The sequence below is a fragment of the Pongo abelii genome, chromosome 9, assembly GCF_028885655.2.
Source record: "Pongo abelii isolate AG06213 chromosome 9, NHGRI_mPonAbe1-v2.0_pri, whole genome shotgun sequence".
In the NCBI taxonomy this organism is placed as follows: domain Eukaryota; kingdom Metazoa; phylum Chordata; class Mammalia; order Primates; family Hominidae; genus Pongo; species Pongo abelii.
The window spans coordinates 46,870,318-46,889,006 of NC_071994.2; the positions used below are offsets into that span (position 1 = coordinate 46,870,318).

General features: G+C 36.2%; 1 protein-coding gene across 6 annotated transcripts in view; it reads right to left on the minus strand.

The window, feature by feature from the left end:
- Positions 1 to 18,689, minus strand: part of LOC100435555 (protein arginine N-methyltransferase 3) — a 127,634-nt gene that overhangs the window by 12,395 nt on the left and 96,550 nt on the right. For all 6 annotated transcript variants that reach the window (XM_054524578.2, XM_054524583.2, XM_054524584.2 and 3 more), the window contains 2 exons: positions 2,904 to 2,954; positions 2,619 to 2,706 (listed from right to left, as the gene is read on the minus strand). In XM_054524578.2, coding sequence (XP_054380553.1) covers positions 2,619 to 2,706; positions 2,904 to 2,954 — 139 coding nt within the window. The remainder of the gene's footprint in view (positions 1 to 2,618; positions 2,707 to 2,903; positions 2,955 to 18,689) is intronic.

Sequence of the window (18,689 nt, forward strand, 5' to 3'; positions counted from 1 at the left end):
TTCAAAGTGAGAAAATGACAAGGTGCTGCTTCAATATGGTATTTATTTGCATCTATCAAACTCTATTTATGTACCAACAGTGAAACTGAAGCTATAGAATTTATGAAATATTTAAAACAGAGATTGATAACCACCTGGTAACTGCAATATAGAGCCCACCACTCAGCTTTTTAAAATCTATCAGAGTTCCTCCAATTTTTTACAAAGTTTTCTTTTATATGTCTTTTTATATGACATTGACCACCACCCCCCATCCCAGTTGTAGCCTGCCCTAATCCTATTTCTATCCAGAGGTAACCACTATGCTGAATCTGAGTTGCTTGTTTCATACTTGTATTAGATATGTGTATGTATGGTTGTTTACATGTTTTAAAAGTTCACATAAATGGTATCTTGTCAGACTCATTCTGCAATTTTCTTTTTTGCTCAATGTTGCCTCCCCTACATTAACTCCCCAAGAGACAGGGTCTCACTATGTCGCCCCAGCTGGAGTAAAGCAGCTCAATCACAGCTCACTGCAGCCTCAAACTCCTGGGCTCAAGGGAACTTCTGGCCTCAGCCTCCTAAGTAGCAGGGACTATAGGTGTGCGCCACCATGCCCGGCTTCAATGTTGTTTTTGATAGAAACATACATACATAACTTACATGATCTAATTACTATTCTATGCAACTACCACATTTATTTATCCATCTTCTGCTGATGGACAATTAAGGTTATTTCCAATTTTTCCCTTCTACAAACCATGCTGCTACAAAGATTTTTACATATGTTGTGGGAGAGACTGTTTAGAATACATGCCTAGGAAAAAATTGCTTGGCTGTAGGGATGGTACATCTATACTTAGCTTGATAGTATCAAACTGTTCTCGAAAGTTTTACTAATTAAAAGCCAGCAAAAGGCAATGAAAGTTCCATTTGGCTACACTATTGCCAGCACTTGACATTGTTAAACTTTATGTATTTTCTTCCCCCAATTGATGGACAAGAAACAGCATCTCATGGTTTCAGTTAGCCTTTTCCTGAGTTATTAGTGAAGTTGGATTTTTTTCACTGAAGCTTGTTATACATTCAGCTTTTGTGCCCTTAGGAGGTTTTCAGAGAAGGTGGTACAAGAAGACTTATATGTAGTAAGCAGTTTAAATTTTTAAATTCCATAATCAAATTCTAACTTTTAGAGTGAAATGTATAGGTATGTCAGAACTATAGGTGCTAATGTAAGTGAACAATCAATGAGTTTTTAAAATAAAAAATAGAATCTGATTAGCCCTTGAATACTGCATAAGATTTGGATAGGCAGGGAAGAGACAGTGGAGAGAATTCTAAGACAAATATATTTTCAATGCAATAACTTTTTCTCTTTTTTTGAGACACGGTCTTGCTGTGTCACCCAGGCTGGAGTGCAGTGATATCATCATAGCTAACTGCAGACTCAAGCAAGCCTCCTGCCTCAGCCTCCAAGGAGCTAAGACTACAGGCTTGTGTCACTATGCCCAGCTAATTTTTATTGTTTTGTAGAGATAGGGTCTTGCTATGTTGCTTGGGCTGGTTTAAACCGGCCTCGGCTGGGTGCGGTGGCTCATGCCTGTAATCCCAGCACTTCGGAAGGCTGAGGTGGGCAGATCGCCTGAGGTCAGGAGTTTGACATCAGCCTAGCCAATGTGGTAAAACCCCATCTCTATTAAAAATACAAAAATTAGCTGGTCGTGGTGGTGCCAGCTACTTGGGAGACTGAGGCAGGAGAATTGCTTGAACCCAGGAGGTGGAGGTTGCAGTGAGCCGAGATGGTGTGACTGCACTCCAGTCTGGGCAACAAGAGTAGAACTCCATCTCAAAAAAGAAAAAACAAAACCCAAAACTGGCCTCAAGTTGTCTTCCTGCCTCAGCCTCCCAAAGTGGCTTATTACAGGCATAAGCCACTGCGCCTGGCCTACAATAACTACTGAATGAAATTGTCTTTAACTTTTATTTTATTGGTAATTCTCTTCAGTCACTTGGAGAAAGAAAATATTCTTAGTTATATTTGTAACTTATTAAATACTAATTATTGCCAAAAGTTTTCTGAATTATTCTGTGATACTTTAAGAGCCAGGTAATCTTATTTATTTTAGTTGGCAGAAATTAGACTTAAAAAATTTTCTTAAATTATGTCTTTAATTAAATGATATGCCATCTAAAATTTATGTAGATGGTAAGCTCTAAGAACATCTTTTCTTAACATCTGTTATATTGCTTCAAATATATTGTGCAGGCCAGGCACAGTGGCTCATACCTGTAATCCTAGCACTTTGGGGGGCCAAGGCAGGTGGATCACTTGAGGTCAGGAGTTAGGGACCAACATGGTGAAACCCCATCTCTACTAAAAATACAAACATTAGCTGGGTGTGGTGGTGTGTGCCTGTAATCCCAAGTACTTGGGAGGCTGAGGCAGGAGAACTGCTTGAACCCAGGGGATGGAGGTTGCAGTGAGCCGAGATCACTGTTCTCCAGCCTGGGTGAGACGGCAAGACTCCGTCTCAAAAAACAAATATAGTGTGCACATAAAAAGTGGTTGTAAAATGAATGAATATCATTTACTTCAGAAGGAATAAGACACTTTCCCCCCTACTATTCTTTCTCACCTGCTTTAACTGAAAATGGTTTTTCCAGTAGAAATACTGTTTGTTTCCAGTGTGTTTTGGTGCTCTGAGGGCCCGTAGAGAACACGACCTGAATTGGTAAAGTTCAAAAGTATTTGATGAAGTACAAGATTTTTAATATCATGGTACATTAATCTACGACATCAAACACAAGCCCCAATTGCTTACAGCAGCAAAATGCTTATGATTAAACACCTTGGGGCACAAAATAAAATATAATATACTTCTGTAACAATTAATTCTTATGAGATAACTCATGATACTTACCCTGTTGTGGCAATTCTTCTCAAAATATATATCAAAGTAGCCAGCAATTGCCTGTTTTTTAAAAAAAGAAATATAAATGCTTACTAAATGATTACATAATATAATAACTAATTATTGTCTCTTAAGACATGGCAAATGATAAACCATTTCAGAGACTAAATACCTCTTAAACTCAATATTTTTCCTGGAAAAGATGTAAGTAAAAACAAAATAATGTAATTTGGCTTTTCCTCACAGAAACAACATAATAAAGGTAATAAGGCTAGGCTAATCAAATAATCAGTATGTTTTATTAGAGAAATAATCATGCTAGACTACCGAAAAAGGTGAACACACATGGAGAGAGAGACTCAGCTGGCCCCTCACTGATCCTCACTCGCCAACTGAGATGTCTACCCACGCATTAGGCCATCTTGACTTCTCCAGCTGTAGTCAAGTGTCAGACAACTGCAGCGGCATGAAAGATGCCAGGAAAGACCAGCAAGTGCACTAGTCAGTTAAGCCCAGTCAGCATTGCAGAATTGGAAACAAACAGATATAAATGGTTTGGGCTTCAAGCCAGAGTTTTGAGATGGGCTATTATATAGCAATAAATAATTAAAACATGCTCTTTTATATAAAGCCAGTTCATTTAATTTCTTCTAGTCCAGTATATCTGATTTTAAGTCAAGTACTATGAATATTTTTGGGATGAAATAAAGATTTTTAAAATGTTACTTATTTTTTTTTCCTGAAAAAATGAACAGTAGTACTCAAATCTTATGCTTAAGCAAGTACTCAAAGGAGAAACTCCAAAGTGAGCTCTAAGGGTTATTGTGATAGTACAAAAAGATTTTTTTTTTTTTTTTGAGATGGAGTCTTGCTCTGTTGCCCAGCACGATCTCAGCTTATTGCAACCTCTGCCTCCCAGGTTCAAGCGATTCTCCTGCCTCAGCCTCCTGAGTAGCTGGGACTACAGGCGTGCGCCACCACACCCGGCTAATTTTTGTATTTTTAGTAGAGACGGGGTTTCACCATGTTGGTCAGGCTGGTCTCGAACTCCTGACCTTGTGACCCACCCGCCTTGGCTTCCCAAAGTGCTGGGATTAGAGGTGTGAGCCACTGCACCCAGCCTACAAAAAGATCTCTGAAAGAAATTAACATACTCAGATAAATACATAATTTTAAGTTTTTTGGTTAAATTTAAATACCATTCCTTTTTCTTTCATTACTGGAACTAGCTGAACTTAATCGTTTTTTAAAGCTGGCATTACATTAAGCTTAGAAAGTGTTAAAAACAGGACACTGATTTTTTAAAAACCATGGTAAAGCTAATTTGTGTACTCTGCTACTTTTGTTAAGAATGTGACATTTTATTGATCTTGTAGGGTTAATATGGATTAGGTCTAAACCAAACTCAATATTTAACCTTGAGGTTCACTGCAATTTAGATACCAAGAGAGAATCAAAATACTATTAATAATTCTGCCAAATAGAATTATAAAATAATGTAGTACTCAGCCACAGATTATCATAAAAAACACGTGGTTAATTAGAATATTTCTAAATATAACTTTATCAGTTGATTTCCGGATACTTATGATACCCCTTCACAGACCAATTCAACTGTTTTCTTATTTATTCCTGTATGCCTGTCTTGTTCACCACTACGCTCTTAGTGCCCAGAGCAGTAACCTGGCCCATAGGATACAATACAATATTTGCTGAGCAAATGTGTTTATTATACATTCTATTATGTTAGTTACGATAGTATATTACAGTTTGCCTTATACTGCAATTTATTTAAGAGCAAGGCATATGTATAACTCACTTCTATGCCCCTTACCCAATACAATGTTATATAGTAGGTTCTCAATAAATTTTAGCCAAATTAAAATGTTTAGTCTTCAGTCTCAAATATGGCTAGCTTTATTATATAGTCAGTATACTTTATTAAAGCATTGACTAACTGAACTTGAATGGAATGAATAATTTTTAACTCTGAAAAGCATGGAACATGTGGGACAAATATGGAGAGGAGAGAGCTAGAAAAGATCTAATTCTGTATGTAGGAAATGCAGAAGTCTCAGCCTAACCCCCAAACTACGCATTTTCAGGTGAGATTCAAACCCACATAGCAAAAGCTTAGAGAATTGAACTAAAATTTGAATCACTGGTGCAAGTCTCAGGACTAATCTCTGAATAAAACATGCATGAAAAAAACCCGAAACCAACAAGTAAAGGCCTAGAGAACTGACCTGAGATTTTGAAAAATCTGTAAAAGTCTCAGACTAATCCGTAAACTAGGTATGTGTAAGAGGGCCTCAAAACAGCATAACAAAGGCTTAGAGAATGTGACTGAGACTTGGCCAACTGTCTGCTCGGACACTAAGACAGAACTTATGGTCCGATTTTAACTGGGCTTGACTGTCTGCTAACAACAAACATCAACATCCGTAAGATTTTAACAAGACACACAGTTTATACAACATAGCACGCACAACATCTAAGGTACAATCTCAAATTACTCAACATACAAAGAATCAGGAAAATTGAACAACTCTCAAGAGAAAAGACAAGCCACCTCTGAGATAATCCAGATGCTCGAACTATCAAGCAAAACTTTAAAGCAGCAATTATAACTGTGTTCCAATGGTGACAGAAAACACAATGGAATCAATCAAAAGACAGAAATTCTCAGCAGAGAAACAAACCATAAAAAAGCACCAAATGAAAAATTCTTAATTGAAAATTATAATAACTGAAACTTCTGGGTTGAATAGCAGAATGGAGATGACAGGGGAAAAAAAATCAGTGAATCTGAAGATTAATAGAAATTATCCAATTTGAAGAAGGGAAAAAGATGGCAATTAAAATGCATGTTATAGAACCTTAGAGACCTATAGATCTAACGTCTCATTGGTGGTCCAGATAGAAAAGAAAAAGACACTGATGGAGAAAAAGTTTTAGAATTCTATATCTAGACAGAAGATTTATGAATGAAGGCAAAATATGACATTTTCAAGTCAAGGAAAAGTAAAGAAATTCATTGCCAATAGACTTCCTTTAGAAACATTTTAAAAGAAGTTCTTCAGAAGGTAACCTGGAACAACAAGAACAGAAAACCCATAGTTCTAAAATATCTTCTTGTTTTCAAAAATTTTAATGTATCTTTTACAATTCTGTTTTAAACTCATGTAACAGCCTCTCATCTTTCTGTAATTATAGTTCTATAACTGTGATATTTATTGCCAGTCTTTTTTTAATCAGAATTAGAAATGCTTTTCTTCATGTATCTGAAGATGTTACAAAAGCTGCTTTTAAACCCAAATTTTCACAAAAGCTCTTATTAGCTTACTAGGATTTATTTTTCCCCACATTTTTTGGGGGGCCTCCCAAAGTGCTGGGATTACAGGTGTGAGCCACCACGTCCGGCCACACATGCTTATTAATCAATTTCCAAATCTGTGTATGAATTTCAGTTAAAAATTTTCAGCCCTTAAATAATACAGTGAAAGAAATACTGGGAAGTTCTGGGTAACCAAAAAATAAGTTTTAAGACCAAGAAAAATGACAGATACAGTTAACTTCAGTTGTAAGCACTGGAAAGAATCTATGACAAACATCTGAAATTGCATCCATGTGAAATGCATCACAGTATCTTTGAGTCATCAAGCACAGTCACATTTCTAATGAGGTTTGGTTTACAGTAATACTAACTCAGTTCCACAGCACACATTAAACAGAAAGCAGAAGCATGAGGAGAAGTTAGGAAGGAATTCACCTGAAATTCAAACTGTGTGCAGATAATCTATCTACTCATTAGACAGCACTCATACAGTTGAGAAAGTGGAAGATTGTTGCTCTGAAAAAAACAAAGTGAGTTTCTGGTTTTAAAGTGGGTGTTTACCCTCAAACACCAACATGATCTAGAATGCCCCTTAAAGAGACAGGGTTTGTGGTGTTATCTTTTTTTTCTTTTCTTTTCTGTGTGATTCTTATTTTAAAAAAATTTTATTTAATCTTAGAGATGGAGTCCCGCTATGGTGCCCAGGCTGAAATCAAACTCCTGGGCTTAAGGGATCTTTCTGCCTAAGCCTCCTGAGTAGCTGGGACAACAGTTGCATGCTACTAACTCTTAATGAAAAGAGATTAAGAAAAAAAAAACCTTCAATTTGAAACATAGTAATATAAAACCAAATGAATTATGATTAGTGTTTTTATTTCTGCAAAGCTATTAAATAAGGAATAATGATATAACCAAATATCAGCTGATTTAGGAATAGATGTCTTATTTTGTCAGGAAAATATAAACACACCACTATTTTCAATTACAGTTGGCCACCTTGCTGCCATCACTTTGACAGGCTATCTTAACATCTTTTAAATGTTAATTTCAATAAATATACTTTATCTCTGTGGAAGTCATTCAAATATAAGAATAAACAACCATAGGAAATAATGACTAATAGGCAATGGCAACAAATAACTAACTGGAGCTACAACTTGACATATGCTCGAAAAAGATCAGAGAGGTCTGAAGGCTGACTACAGAAGAAATTTCTCCTTTGTCTCACGTATATATCTTGTTGGGGCAATGAGAACTGCTGAGGGAAAAAAAGTATTAAAATCTATCTGTAGGAGCTGGGTTAATCTGCAAAGGCAAGGTCACAATTAAATAAAATTTCACTGAATTATACCACAGTCAGAAAAATTTATAACTAAAAGTTTAGTTATAAAAGTCCCTTAGAGTGACAGAAGGGAGAATGAGTGTTAAGTAGTAAAAAAACAAAAACAATGATAGAAGAAAACAGAATGAAAGGAAACTACATATATATAGTGATTTTCTGGGATAGCTTGATCACTCTTGATATTTTGCGAGACTCCTCGACAATTACTTTGATGCACATAGGAAAATACAAGCATGGAGCTTTGTTGTACATCTTAAATATTCCTCAGCATGTAATAGTTTCAGAACTCATCTTTTTACGGATTTCACAAAAAGAAAACTATGGCATTTGTAAACTGAATCATGAAAAAATCTGTTTTAAGCCATGTTTTGCTTGTTTATATGTATAAAGGTAAATGCAGTTCATTTAATATACACTCATTTGAAGAACAATGATTTGGGATAAAAAGTGACTTTCTCATGTCTTTTGGTGTGATGAATATTTCTTTAAAGAGGACACATTGTGTATACGTAATAGGATGGCAACCAATGAAATAAGATCAGACTAGACCTTAGGAGGAAGAAGGAAATTAAAAATTATCATTATCACTATCACCTGCAGGGAGTAATTTATCATTTCTGTTCTTCATTGGTATCATGTTCCAACAGCATGTGGTTACAGCAGATACAATTAGGCAGCTGGCCACAGAAGGAGGAGGATAATGTGCTTTTGATGGAGTTTATCCAAGCATGGAGATAGAGTGCTTGTAATCCATGCAGCAGAATCACTATAACAAAAATACAATTCATTTTTCATTGAAGTATTTCTTTCAAAATCTCAATATGGAATGCAAAAGCCAACTGATGAGTCTGAAGCAAGCAAAGAAAGAGTAAGCAGACAATGCCATAAAAATGACTGTTATAGCTTAGATCATCGTATATAAACCAAGCAGATGAAAATACAAACATTAGCTATACGAGCTGCCACATACAGAGCATGAACTGTGCTAGTAATAACTGGCGTTTAAGAAGACATAATCAACAAATACGAAAATTATATATTATGATTTTTTCCCCAATTGTAACTATACATTAAATTATGGACTCTTTCTTTTTCAATTAATTTTCTATTGTATCCCAAGAGAAAATATGCACCTTTTCTTTCATGATTCCTCTAGGGAACAATACACACTAAGTGCCATATACTTCTCAAGAGATACTGCCAGATTGAGTGGTGGTAAAAAAATAGACCAAGCAATATGGGAAGTAGTAAAACAGGCAATAAGTCTAAAAATATTTTTAAAAATACTTTTATTGAAAAACACAATGTAATTTATTTCTGATCTACATAGAATATTTCAAGATAACTGAAACTCCTTTTAAATTTATCTGGGATTGCTTCCTTGTAATTTCAAAATTGCTTATTAAAGTGGTTTTAGGGGGCAAAAATCATCTTCAGAGTCTATAACACGAATACTTTCATTTTGACATTTCATAAATTGATACCTCACATTTCTTCCTAACTATAAACACAAAATTGTTTTATATAACCAATATTCATTGAAATTTACTGATTTTTCATTTTAAAAACTGTTTAATATATAATGTACATTCAGAAAAGTGCACATAAGTGTACATCATACTGAATTTTCAAACTGAATACAGCTGTGAAACCCACACCCAGATGAAGAAACAGAACATCTCAGCACCCCAGCAGTCCCCCTTACGCACCTAGACTCTACAAGGCACCTATGCCTCTAATGACCTATCCTAATACTCTGAAGCGAAGATTCATTTTTCCTATTATACTTCAATATATAGAGAATCATACATCAGGCAGTCCTTTGTGTCTGGGTGTCTGGCTAATTTCCTCAATATTGTTTGTGAAATTCATCTACATTACTGCAGATGATTCATTTTCATGGCTGCAAGGTATATGTGACTACATAATTTAGTCTACTGCTGACAGGCACTTGAACAGTTTTTGTAAATATACATAACATGGCCATTGGGTATATACCTAAGAGAACTACTGGTATGTAAATATTTACCACTTTTGTTCACCTTTATTCCTTCCTGAATTTCTGGCCTTCCATCAGGGATCATTTGCTGTTTGCCTGAATATCCCTTGGTACTTCCTTTGGCACAGGTTTTTAAGGCAAATTCTTTCTCTTCTTTTCTGCTTATCTGAAAATATCTTTATTTCAGCTTCATTCTTCTTTTTTTTTTTTTTTCTTGAGATGGAGTCTCACTCTATTGCCCAGGCTGGAGTGTAGAGGTGCAACCTTGGTTCACCGCAACCTCCACCTCCCGGGTTCAAGTGTTTCTCCCGCCTCAGCCTCCCGAGTAGCTGTGACTAGAGGTGTGTGCCATGACGCCTGGCTAATCTTTGTAATCTTAGTAGAGACGAGGTTTCACCGTGTTGGCCAGGCTGGTCTTGAACTCCTGACCTCAAGCCACCTGCCCGCTTCGCCCTGCCAAAGTGCTGGGATTACAGGCATGAGCCACTGTGCCCAGCCAAGTTGTCCAGCTTCATTCTTGAAAGAAATCTTAGTTGGGTTAAACTCAGGGTTGGCAGTTATTTTCTGGCAGCACAGTGATAATGTCATCATTACAATTTCTTCTGTTTGTCTTTTTTTCTTCTGATTCCATTGTTCCTCTCCCCTGCTCCCCCAATTCCATTGTTCCTTGTGTACCTGGCTAATACAGGGCATAGATGCCCTGTATTAGGTAGGTGTACAAAGGGGACTACTAGGGTGCTGAGATGTTTTGTTTCTTCATCTGGGTGTGTGTTTCACAGCTGTATTCAGTTTGAACATTTACCAATTATAGAAATTATCTACTAGTCTACTTAGCTCTTCTTTAAAGGTAATTCCAGCACCATAGTTCCACCAACTTTGAGATTTTTCTTTGGTTTCTGTAGTTTTACTAGGATATGTCTAGGTGTGGGTTTCTCTTCCCTCTTTTAAACTGAGATATAATTCACATACCGAAAAATTTACCCATTTAAATTGTACAATTCAACATTCTTTAGTGTACTCAGAGTTGTGTAACCGTCATTACAATCTAATTTTAAAAACATTTCATTTCCCCCAAAAGAAATCTTCCATCCATTCTCCTCTTGTCCAGTCTGTGTCTACAGATAAACCTATTCTGGATATTTCATCTAAATGGAATCATATAAGAGACGGTCTTTTGTGACTGGTTTCTTTCACTTAGCATAATGTTTTTAAGGGTTAACCATGTTGTATCATGTTTCATTCTTTTTTATAGCTGAATAATATTCCATTGCATGGATATGCCAAATTTTACTTATCCATTCTGTAGGTAATAGACATTTGAATTACTTCCATTTCTTAGCTATTACGAATAATGCTGCTATAAACATTTGCATGGACATGTTTTCACTTCTCTTAGATATACACCTACATTTGGATACAATTTTAAAATTATGCTATTTAGGTTATGTTGTTACTTCTTAAATTGTTGCTTTCATCTGTTTTGGAAAATTCTTAGCCATCATCTCTTCAAATATTGTAACATTCTCATCCTCCTTTTCTCTGGGATGCCCATTTACATGTATATGTAATTAGACCTTTTCTTGTATCCACGTTATTTCTTGCCCTTCCCTCTGTCTCATTCTTGCATGTCTCCAGGCTTCTTTCTGGACATTTTCTTCTGCCCTAAAATCCAGTTCGCAGATCTTCTCTACACTAATACAGGAAGATCTGCTGCTCAAATCATATTTAATTTGGTCTTAGAATGTCTGTTCAATTCTTTTCCAAACTGTATTTTAAAAAATGTTTCCATTTGTTAAAATTTGCAATATTTTTTCTCTTTGAATTTAGTAAGCATAGTTTTTCAAAATCTATGTCTGCTATAACTAATTCCTGGAGCACGTAGAGCTGTTTTTATTGTCTACTGCTTCAACTGGTTCTTGATTCATGTTGTTTTGTGTCCTTGTGTGACTGATTACCTCTGAATATGTTTTGAACATTAATATTTGAAAAACTTTGTGAAAATAATTTGAAACCTGTAATAATCTTCTAGAAAGAATTTTTATTTGTTTCTGCAAGGAACCTGGGGGCATGAGCAAACCGAGATCTTAATCTAATATCAGGGTTTGAGACTTCCTGGACCACCCAAATGACCTGAAGCTGTGCTGTAGTCCATGCAAGTGTTCATTTACTTCTCTCATATCTTATTCTTGGGCACAGTCTTTACGGTCCCAATGCAAAGTGCTGCAAAACTATTAGGGTCCCATTTTGTCTTCCTACCCACGTGAGCAATATCAAAAGGGCTACATAAGTATTTCAGCTCCGTCCTCTGAATTGGTAAATGCCTATAGGGCAAAAGCAGCCCCAATTGTTAGTCTCATTTTTCAGATTACCTTCTTTTCTGAGTCTTGGCTTAGTAGTACTTCCTTATTTGTTAACTTCAAACAGATACCATTTAACATTTTTTTTTGGCATTTGTAGCTCTTTTCGGCAAAAGGGTTTCTCCATTTTATGTGGCTCACCACTACAAGGAGGAAGATTATTCACTGTATTGCTTTTTCCTACCTAAGGCCCCCTACCTGTATGATAAAGACAAACCAGAGACTGGGCAATTTACAAAAGAGGTTTAATTGGACTTACAGTTCCAAGTGGGTGGGGAAGTCTTACAATCATGGTGGAAGGCAAAGAGGAGCAAGTCATGTCTTACGTGGATGGCAGCAGGCAAAGAGAGTTTGTGTATGAAAACTCTCCCTTATAATACACATCAGATCTTGAGACTCACTGTCATGACAGCAGCGCAGGAAAGACCTGCCCCCATGATTCAATTACCTCTTACTGGATCCCTCCCACAACACATGGGAATTCAAGATGAGATTTGGGTGGGGACACAGCCAAACCATATCACTGTAACACTCCCCCCCAGTTCTTAAACTAACTCATTTGTGATGTCTCAGTTTAAATATTTCCTCTGGGCAGCCTTCTTTAATCCCAGAGTAGGTTATAATACATCCATTAAATGTTCCTGCACTCCTTGTAATAACACTCACTACATTTATAATACTTTTTGTTCAACGTCTTTGTTCATTTGTAGATTCCAATAACCCTTTAAGGGCAGTCTTAGCATGTCTTTGTTCGCCTCTGTATCCTCACTGCCTAAGCATGCTATCTAAATGGTGAAACTGCACAGAAGGCATGAAATACCCTGGAATGTTCAGGGACTATAGGAAATCAGTATGATTTATTAAGTAAACTATTTGTTAAATGATAAAGAGATATGGTCAACCTGTCCCAACCTTTGGTAAAAGGAAATGATGATGCTTTAACTTAACTCAAAACTGATATAAGATGCAACTACTTCAGAGAAATATTCCCTCATCCGTACAATTAATCACTTCCCACTAATACAATACATATGGTATTAGTAAGGCTTTCATGAAGAAGCCACACTTAAAGTAAAAACCTTAGCAGGGATCAGGGAAAGGAAAAGTACACAAGCTACAGGCGTCTTTTATATGCCTCTGCTATTCTATTATAGAGCACTACATTACAATTCTCCATTTATGTTGGCCTCTCCTTCTAAATGAATGTCTTTAGGGCTAGAAATTACATTTTGATTATTTGTTGTATTCATAGTGCCTAGCACAGAAGCCCACACATAGTGTTTAGTCCATGTTTGAATGAAAAGTGATGTTGCATAGTATTTTTTTTGCAATCTCTGCCATTTAAAAAGGCTTGCAGCCCACTGCTTCTCTAGATTTCTCTCCTCCTGCTCCCTCACACATCATCGGTTTTCCACTGCTTGATATCAATGATTACTGTTTCCTTATATTCCATTTTTTGTGCTGCTTTCCAATCTTCTCCCAAAACTATCCATGCAAAAGCCCTATGTTCCATTCCTAGTTCCTCAAATGATAGAAGATAGTATCAGTCGTAAGTAAACATTATATTTTAATTTTAAGAATACTTGTTCACCTGAACAAAACAGATACACTGAATTTACACATCAAGGCAGAATAAAAAAATTAGTTTTACAACTGCTGAAGAGGTTTAAAACTGAAAATTATTAAAACTAATTTTTGTGTCTAGGTGACCAAGTTCTACCAAATGCTACTTGTCTTTACAACCCTTCAATAGTATAAATTAAGAAATGGAACACTGAAAGAATGATTTAACAGACAGTAAAAGGGGGGACATATAGAAGATGTGATATACCCTATTTTCTGAAATGAATAGTTTTTTTTGCTCTTTTGAAAAGTAAGGTAGAAAGATAGCTACCAACTCACCACCTAAGCCCTTCTGTTTAGTTCCCTAGGGTGGGAACTAAAAATCTGGCAAATATTATAAGGTATATTCTGAGCCAACTGGTATATATATGAAATTTATTTTTCTAATTTTTGACTTGTCTTTCCATGAGGACTGATTTCCTCCTATTAATACATACATATACATAAGATGTCTGTAAACATTAGGTACTTCAGGATTTTTAGAAGATCTTAATGCCAATATTCACAATGGTGTCTGTCAGTGCCTAAGTTAAAATAAGTCTGAACTTGGGAAGATTACTTCCTTATAGGTCATTACTCCATAGGTAACCGGCTGAATCAAAAAGGAAAATACCTGGTCAAACTCATTTCTTATCACAATCTAATAATGTTAATTGACAGCCTCTGTGATAAGTCTAGGGAGAACCCCTCTGACATCTCTAATCAAGAGTCCACTCTTATTGATTATTTGATAAATACACTATTTTCTGCTTATTGCTGAACTACAGATAGATATTCTAGTCCTGCTTGAGTGTGATAATTTCTCAGAATTTATTGTCTTTCAACATTGCTGATTTCAAGCATAAACCTATACCTATCTAGAATTAAATGATTTTAATATAGCTTAAGAATTTTAAGATTCCACTCAAATTGTATTTTAGAACAATTTGATGTTCAAATCCTTTTATAATATCACTCAATTGGAGGCTTTAGAATACAGAATTTTTTTAAATGCTGATACAATTTCTTTAGTGCCATATTGTATTAAAAATACACACTTTTATAAAGACAATCACATGCAGTCTAGCAAGACGCTCATCCTACAGAAATCTACTAAAGAAACAGCAGATGTGTTTCTCACATCATGCTCATTTTGGGGCACATGTTCACAATTAAAAAGGAGGGCAGAATCATCTGTACTACTGAGACCATTATTTCTCTGACTTTTTTTTTTTTACCTGAATGCTTGCAGTTAATTTGCATAAATTATATCTGCATATGATGCTACTCCACTGGATTTCCTTTAAAAAACAAGCTTTTGGAATCCAACAGCCTCAAGGAATAGCATAGGTTAAAAAATACATCCTCATTCAAGAGTGATTTATGTAATTTTATCATTGTTTAAAATGCTTTGTTAAATAGTGTCAGCAGCATATTTTGATGGATATTTTCAAAAAGTCTTCCATAAAATGTTCTTTGATTCCTACTCTTATGTATCTACGCCAAATACGTGACAAGTATGACTTGACAAGACAGGCCACAGAACTGTGTTTCAATTTCCTACTGGATATCACTACTTACATAACTCAAAGGTATGAAATTCAACATACTAATAATTGAGCATCTGATCCTCACCTCTAAATTTGCTCTTCCAGTTTTCTTTGACAGACAGGACCATAATTTTTCAAATTGTATGTGTAAGAAACCTTGGAGTCATCACTGATACTGAGAGCAATGGGAGTTATTGCCCTCACTCCCCATTATCTAACTCATTCTCAAGTCCTGTCAATTTTATCTCTTAGGTAACTCATGAACAAGTCTGCTAAAACTGCCTTTGTGTAAGTCACTGCAAAGCTACTAGAATAACCTACACATTGGCCTCCCACATCCACTCTGTTCTCCTCTTTGTTCTCCATATTCTAGCCACAATCTTTCTAAAGGGCCCTTCTGATCACAACACTCTGCTTAAAAAACATCACAACTGAAACGGCCACATAGCACAAGGTGCTTTCCATCTCTTACCACTATGATCTACATGTCCCAGCCATGCTAGGCTTCTTTCAACTCCTTGAACCTATCAAATTACTGACCACCAGATAGACATTTTTTGGCTTTGGTCAACTTTTCAACTGAAGTATTATATACAAGCAACAAAACACATTTCTAGCTAATGCCAGAACCACTGGTTTTACATAGAACACACACACACACACACACACAGAAGTGAGCAAATCACTGGGATACAGCTCAGTGAACTTTTTCAAGGTGAACACACTTGTATAACCATTACCCAGATCAAGATATGGACCACTCCTAGTACTCCAGAGACTTCTTTTATGCTTCTTTCCAATCAAGTCACCCCACAAATTGTAACCACTATTCTGATGTCCATGACCAGATGGATCTCGAACTTCTGGCCTCAAGTGATCCTTCCAAATGTTGGGATTACAGGTGTAAACCACCGCGCCCAACCTTTCCCCCCTTTTTAAATCAACTGTTCATGAAATTCATCCATGTTGTGTTGTATTGCCAAGCTCATTTCTTTTTCAATGCTGTATTTTATTCCATAAATATACCACATTTACCCATCCTACTTTCTAGCTTGGGGCTGAAGGCCTCAATGGACATTCTTGAACATTTTTTTTTTTTTGGTGAACTTGTCAACATATTTCTGTGTGTGTATCTGGACACAGGAGGGAAATGGTTAAGACACAGGGTAAACATGTGTTCAGCTTTGGTAACTACAGCAGGTGGCTGAGATATACAGAAATCTTTTGCCTTATCACTCTTAGGCATTTCTTATTGTTGTGAGATTCTTTAAAAAATACTATCAAAAATTTCAAACATACACAATTACAGAACCTCTATGAACCTATCACCTATATTCGGCACATATACTTCACCTATTCTCTTGAGAAAATACCCTATATTATGTCATTTCTTCCCTCCAAATTCAGTTTGCATCTGTAAAAAGATGGACATTTTCTTAGATAACTAGAATGCCCTTATCACATGTAACCAAATGTTCAATAATTCTTTAGTATTATCTAATATCCATAGGGTGAATATTTTTTCCACTGAAGGGTGGTGATGAAAATAGGGTGAATTTTATTATGTTTCCACTATTAATGCCTCCTGAATAGAGGAACTATCGGCTGTGGCTTGTTACTACATTCCCAATACTTCTCAGCTCCTGGCATATGCTACTACTCAAAGAACATTTCCTGAGAATAAACGAAGAGATTTAAATGTTCGTACCACCATCTAAGCTCAGCTACAAAGGTTCAGGTTTCAGAGAAGAGTAGAAAGTTCAAAACCATACTTTAGACCACATGGTCATTCACAAGGAGGAGCCTAAAACCAACTGTAGAGGTGGGATCACATAATGAGAAATGTTCTCCCCCAAGACATAAAATTTACTTAATGAAGCCTATTAAAATATATACCAGTTGTCCCATTAAAACCTATGATGCAAGTTCAAGACAAATCTTACTATTTCTAAGCAACACAGATGTGTTTTAATAATTAGTTTCATTAGCTGATTAGCTTTGCAAGGTCAAAATTAGGTCAACTTACAACAAAAAGTACTAAGAGCTAATTTAATACCTAGAAATAAGCTTAGAAATAGTAGGATTCTGCTGTCAGAGATTTTCCAGAAGCATAATAAGAAGATTTAAAGAACACAATTGCAAATAAATGGGCTAATCTTGAAGTTTTTTCTTAAGCCATTAGAAAAATTTAAAGCTTAATTAAAAAGTAAAATGAAAACAAAGAGTATTATGACTAAGAGATGACTGGTTTGAATTGTAAACATTTTAAAGTTTCTTTTAATAGCAATTGCATTAGCCTTAAAAAACTGAGTAACTGAAAGACTTGTTTTGATTCCATCCAAAGCTAAATATTGGTGCCTTTTAAATATCTCTATCATTTATCAAGTAGTTTTTTTTTTTTTTTTTTAAAGAGACAGGTTCTCACCCTGTCACCCAGGCTGGAGTATAGTGGTACAATCATTGCTCACTGCAGCCTTCAACTCCTATCAAGTAGATCATCAAAGAACTGAATTGAGAACTGAAAGGTAACATAAAATTTACTTTTACTTCACTAACTTATATTTACTTTCATTTACCTTTCCTAACTTTATTTCTGAACTTTCTAAAATCCTAAATATGTAGGCCCAGATTTATTTTCCAGTTTGGGCTTTAAAAAGCAATTTATCCAAGGATGACTTCTAATTAGGATGTAGAGGGTTGCAAAAGACCCTCACTCTGACATAACAAAAAGAAAACACTAGACTGACTAAACATTTCTCATTAAAACCACAGAGGAGTCTTACTCGCAAATAGGTCTAAATAACGGTCTCCAGAGGGGAATAAATTCTTCCTAGCTGAGCAAAAACAGCTGCTTTCATACCTGAGGGCATTTGCCCAATGCTAGGGCCCATGCGGTGGGTAAAGTAGCAAAAATGCCACAGGCACAAGAACTTTGCTGGGACAAGGAAACACTAGCCAGGCCCAGTGCACTGGTACACTAGTATAGTGCCCTGGAATTTGGAGAAATCCAAAAGGCAGAGCTGGTCTTCTCTTCAAACCAATTCTCCCTCATGTTACTTATTGGAGTGGATGAAGCTGGTGGTTGTGCTGCAAAACAGGAAGAGAGGGGAGTTTCTCCTAAGCCAAAACCTTCTGCGGCCACACAGTTCACTATCTCTATTAATATGACATTACTATTCAATTATCTGCTATTCCAGAAGCTACTGCTTAGAAAGAAGAAGGTATTTGTTTCAGGTACCTCAAGAAAATCTATTTATTTGAACAACAGATATAACAATGAATTCTCAGGAGAGTAAATATCCTCCCCTCAAGAACAGATGACTCACTATGCTATTTACTCTTCAAGACTCTTTTTTTTTTTTTGTGAGATGGAGTCTTGCTCTATCACCCAGGCTGGAGGGCAGTGGTGCTATGTTGGCTCATTGCAACCTTCACCTCCAGGTTCAAGCGATTCTCCTGCTTCAGCATCCCGAGTAGCTAGGACTATAGACATGCACCACCATGCCTGGCTAATTTTTGTATTTTTAGTAGAGACCGGGCTGGTGTTGAACCCCTGACCTCAGGTGATCTGTCCGCCTCAGCCTCCAAAAGTGCTGGGATTACAGGTG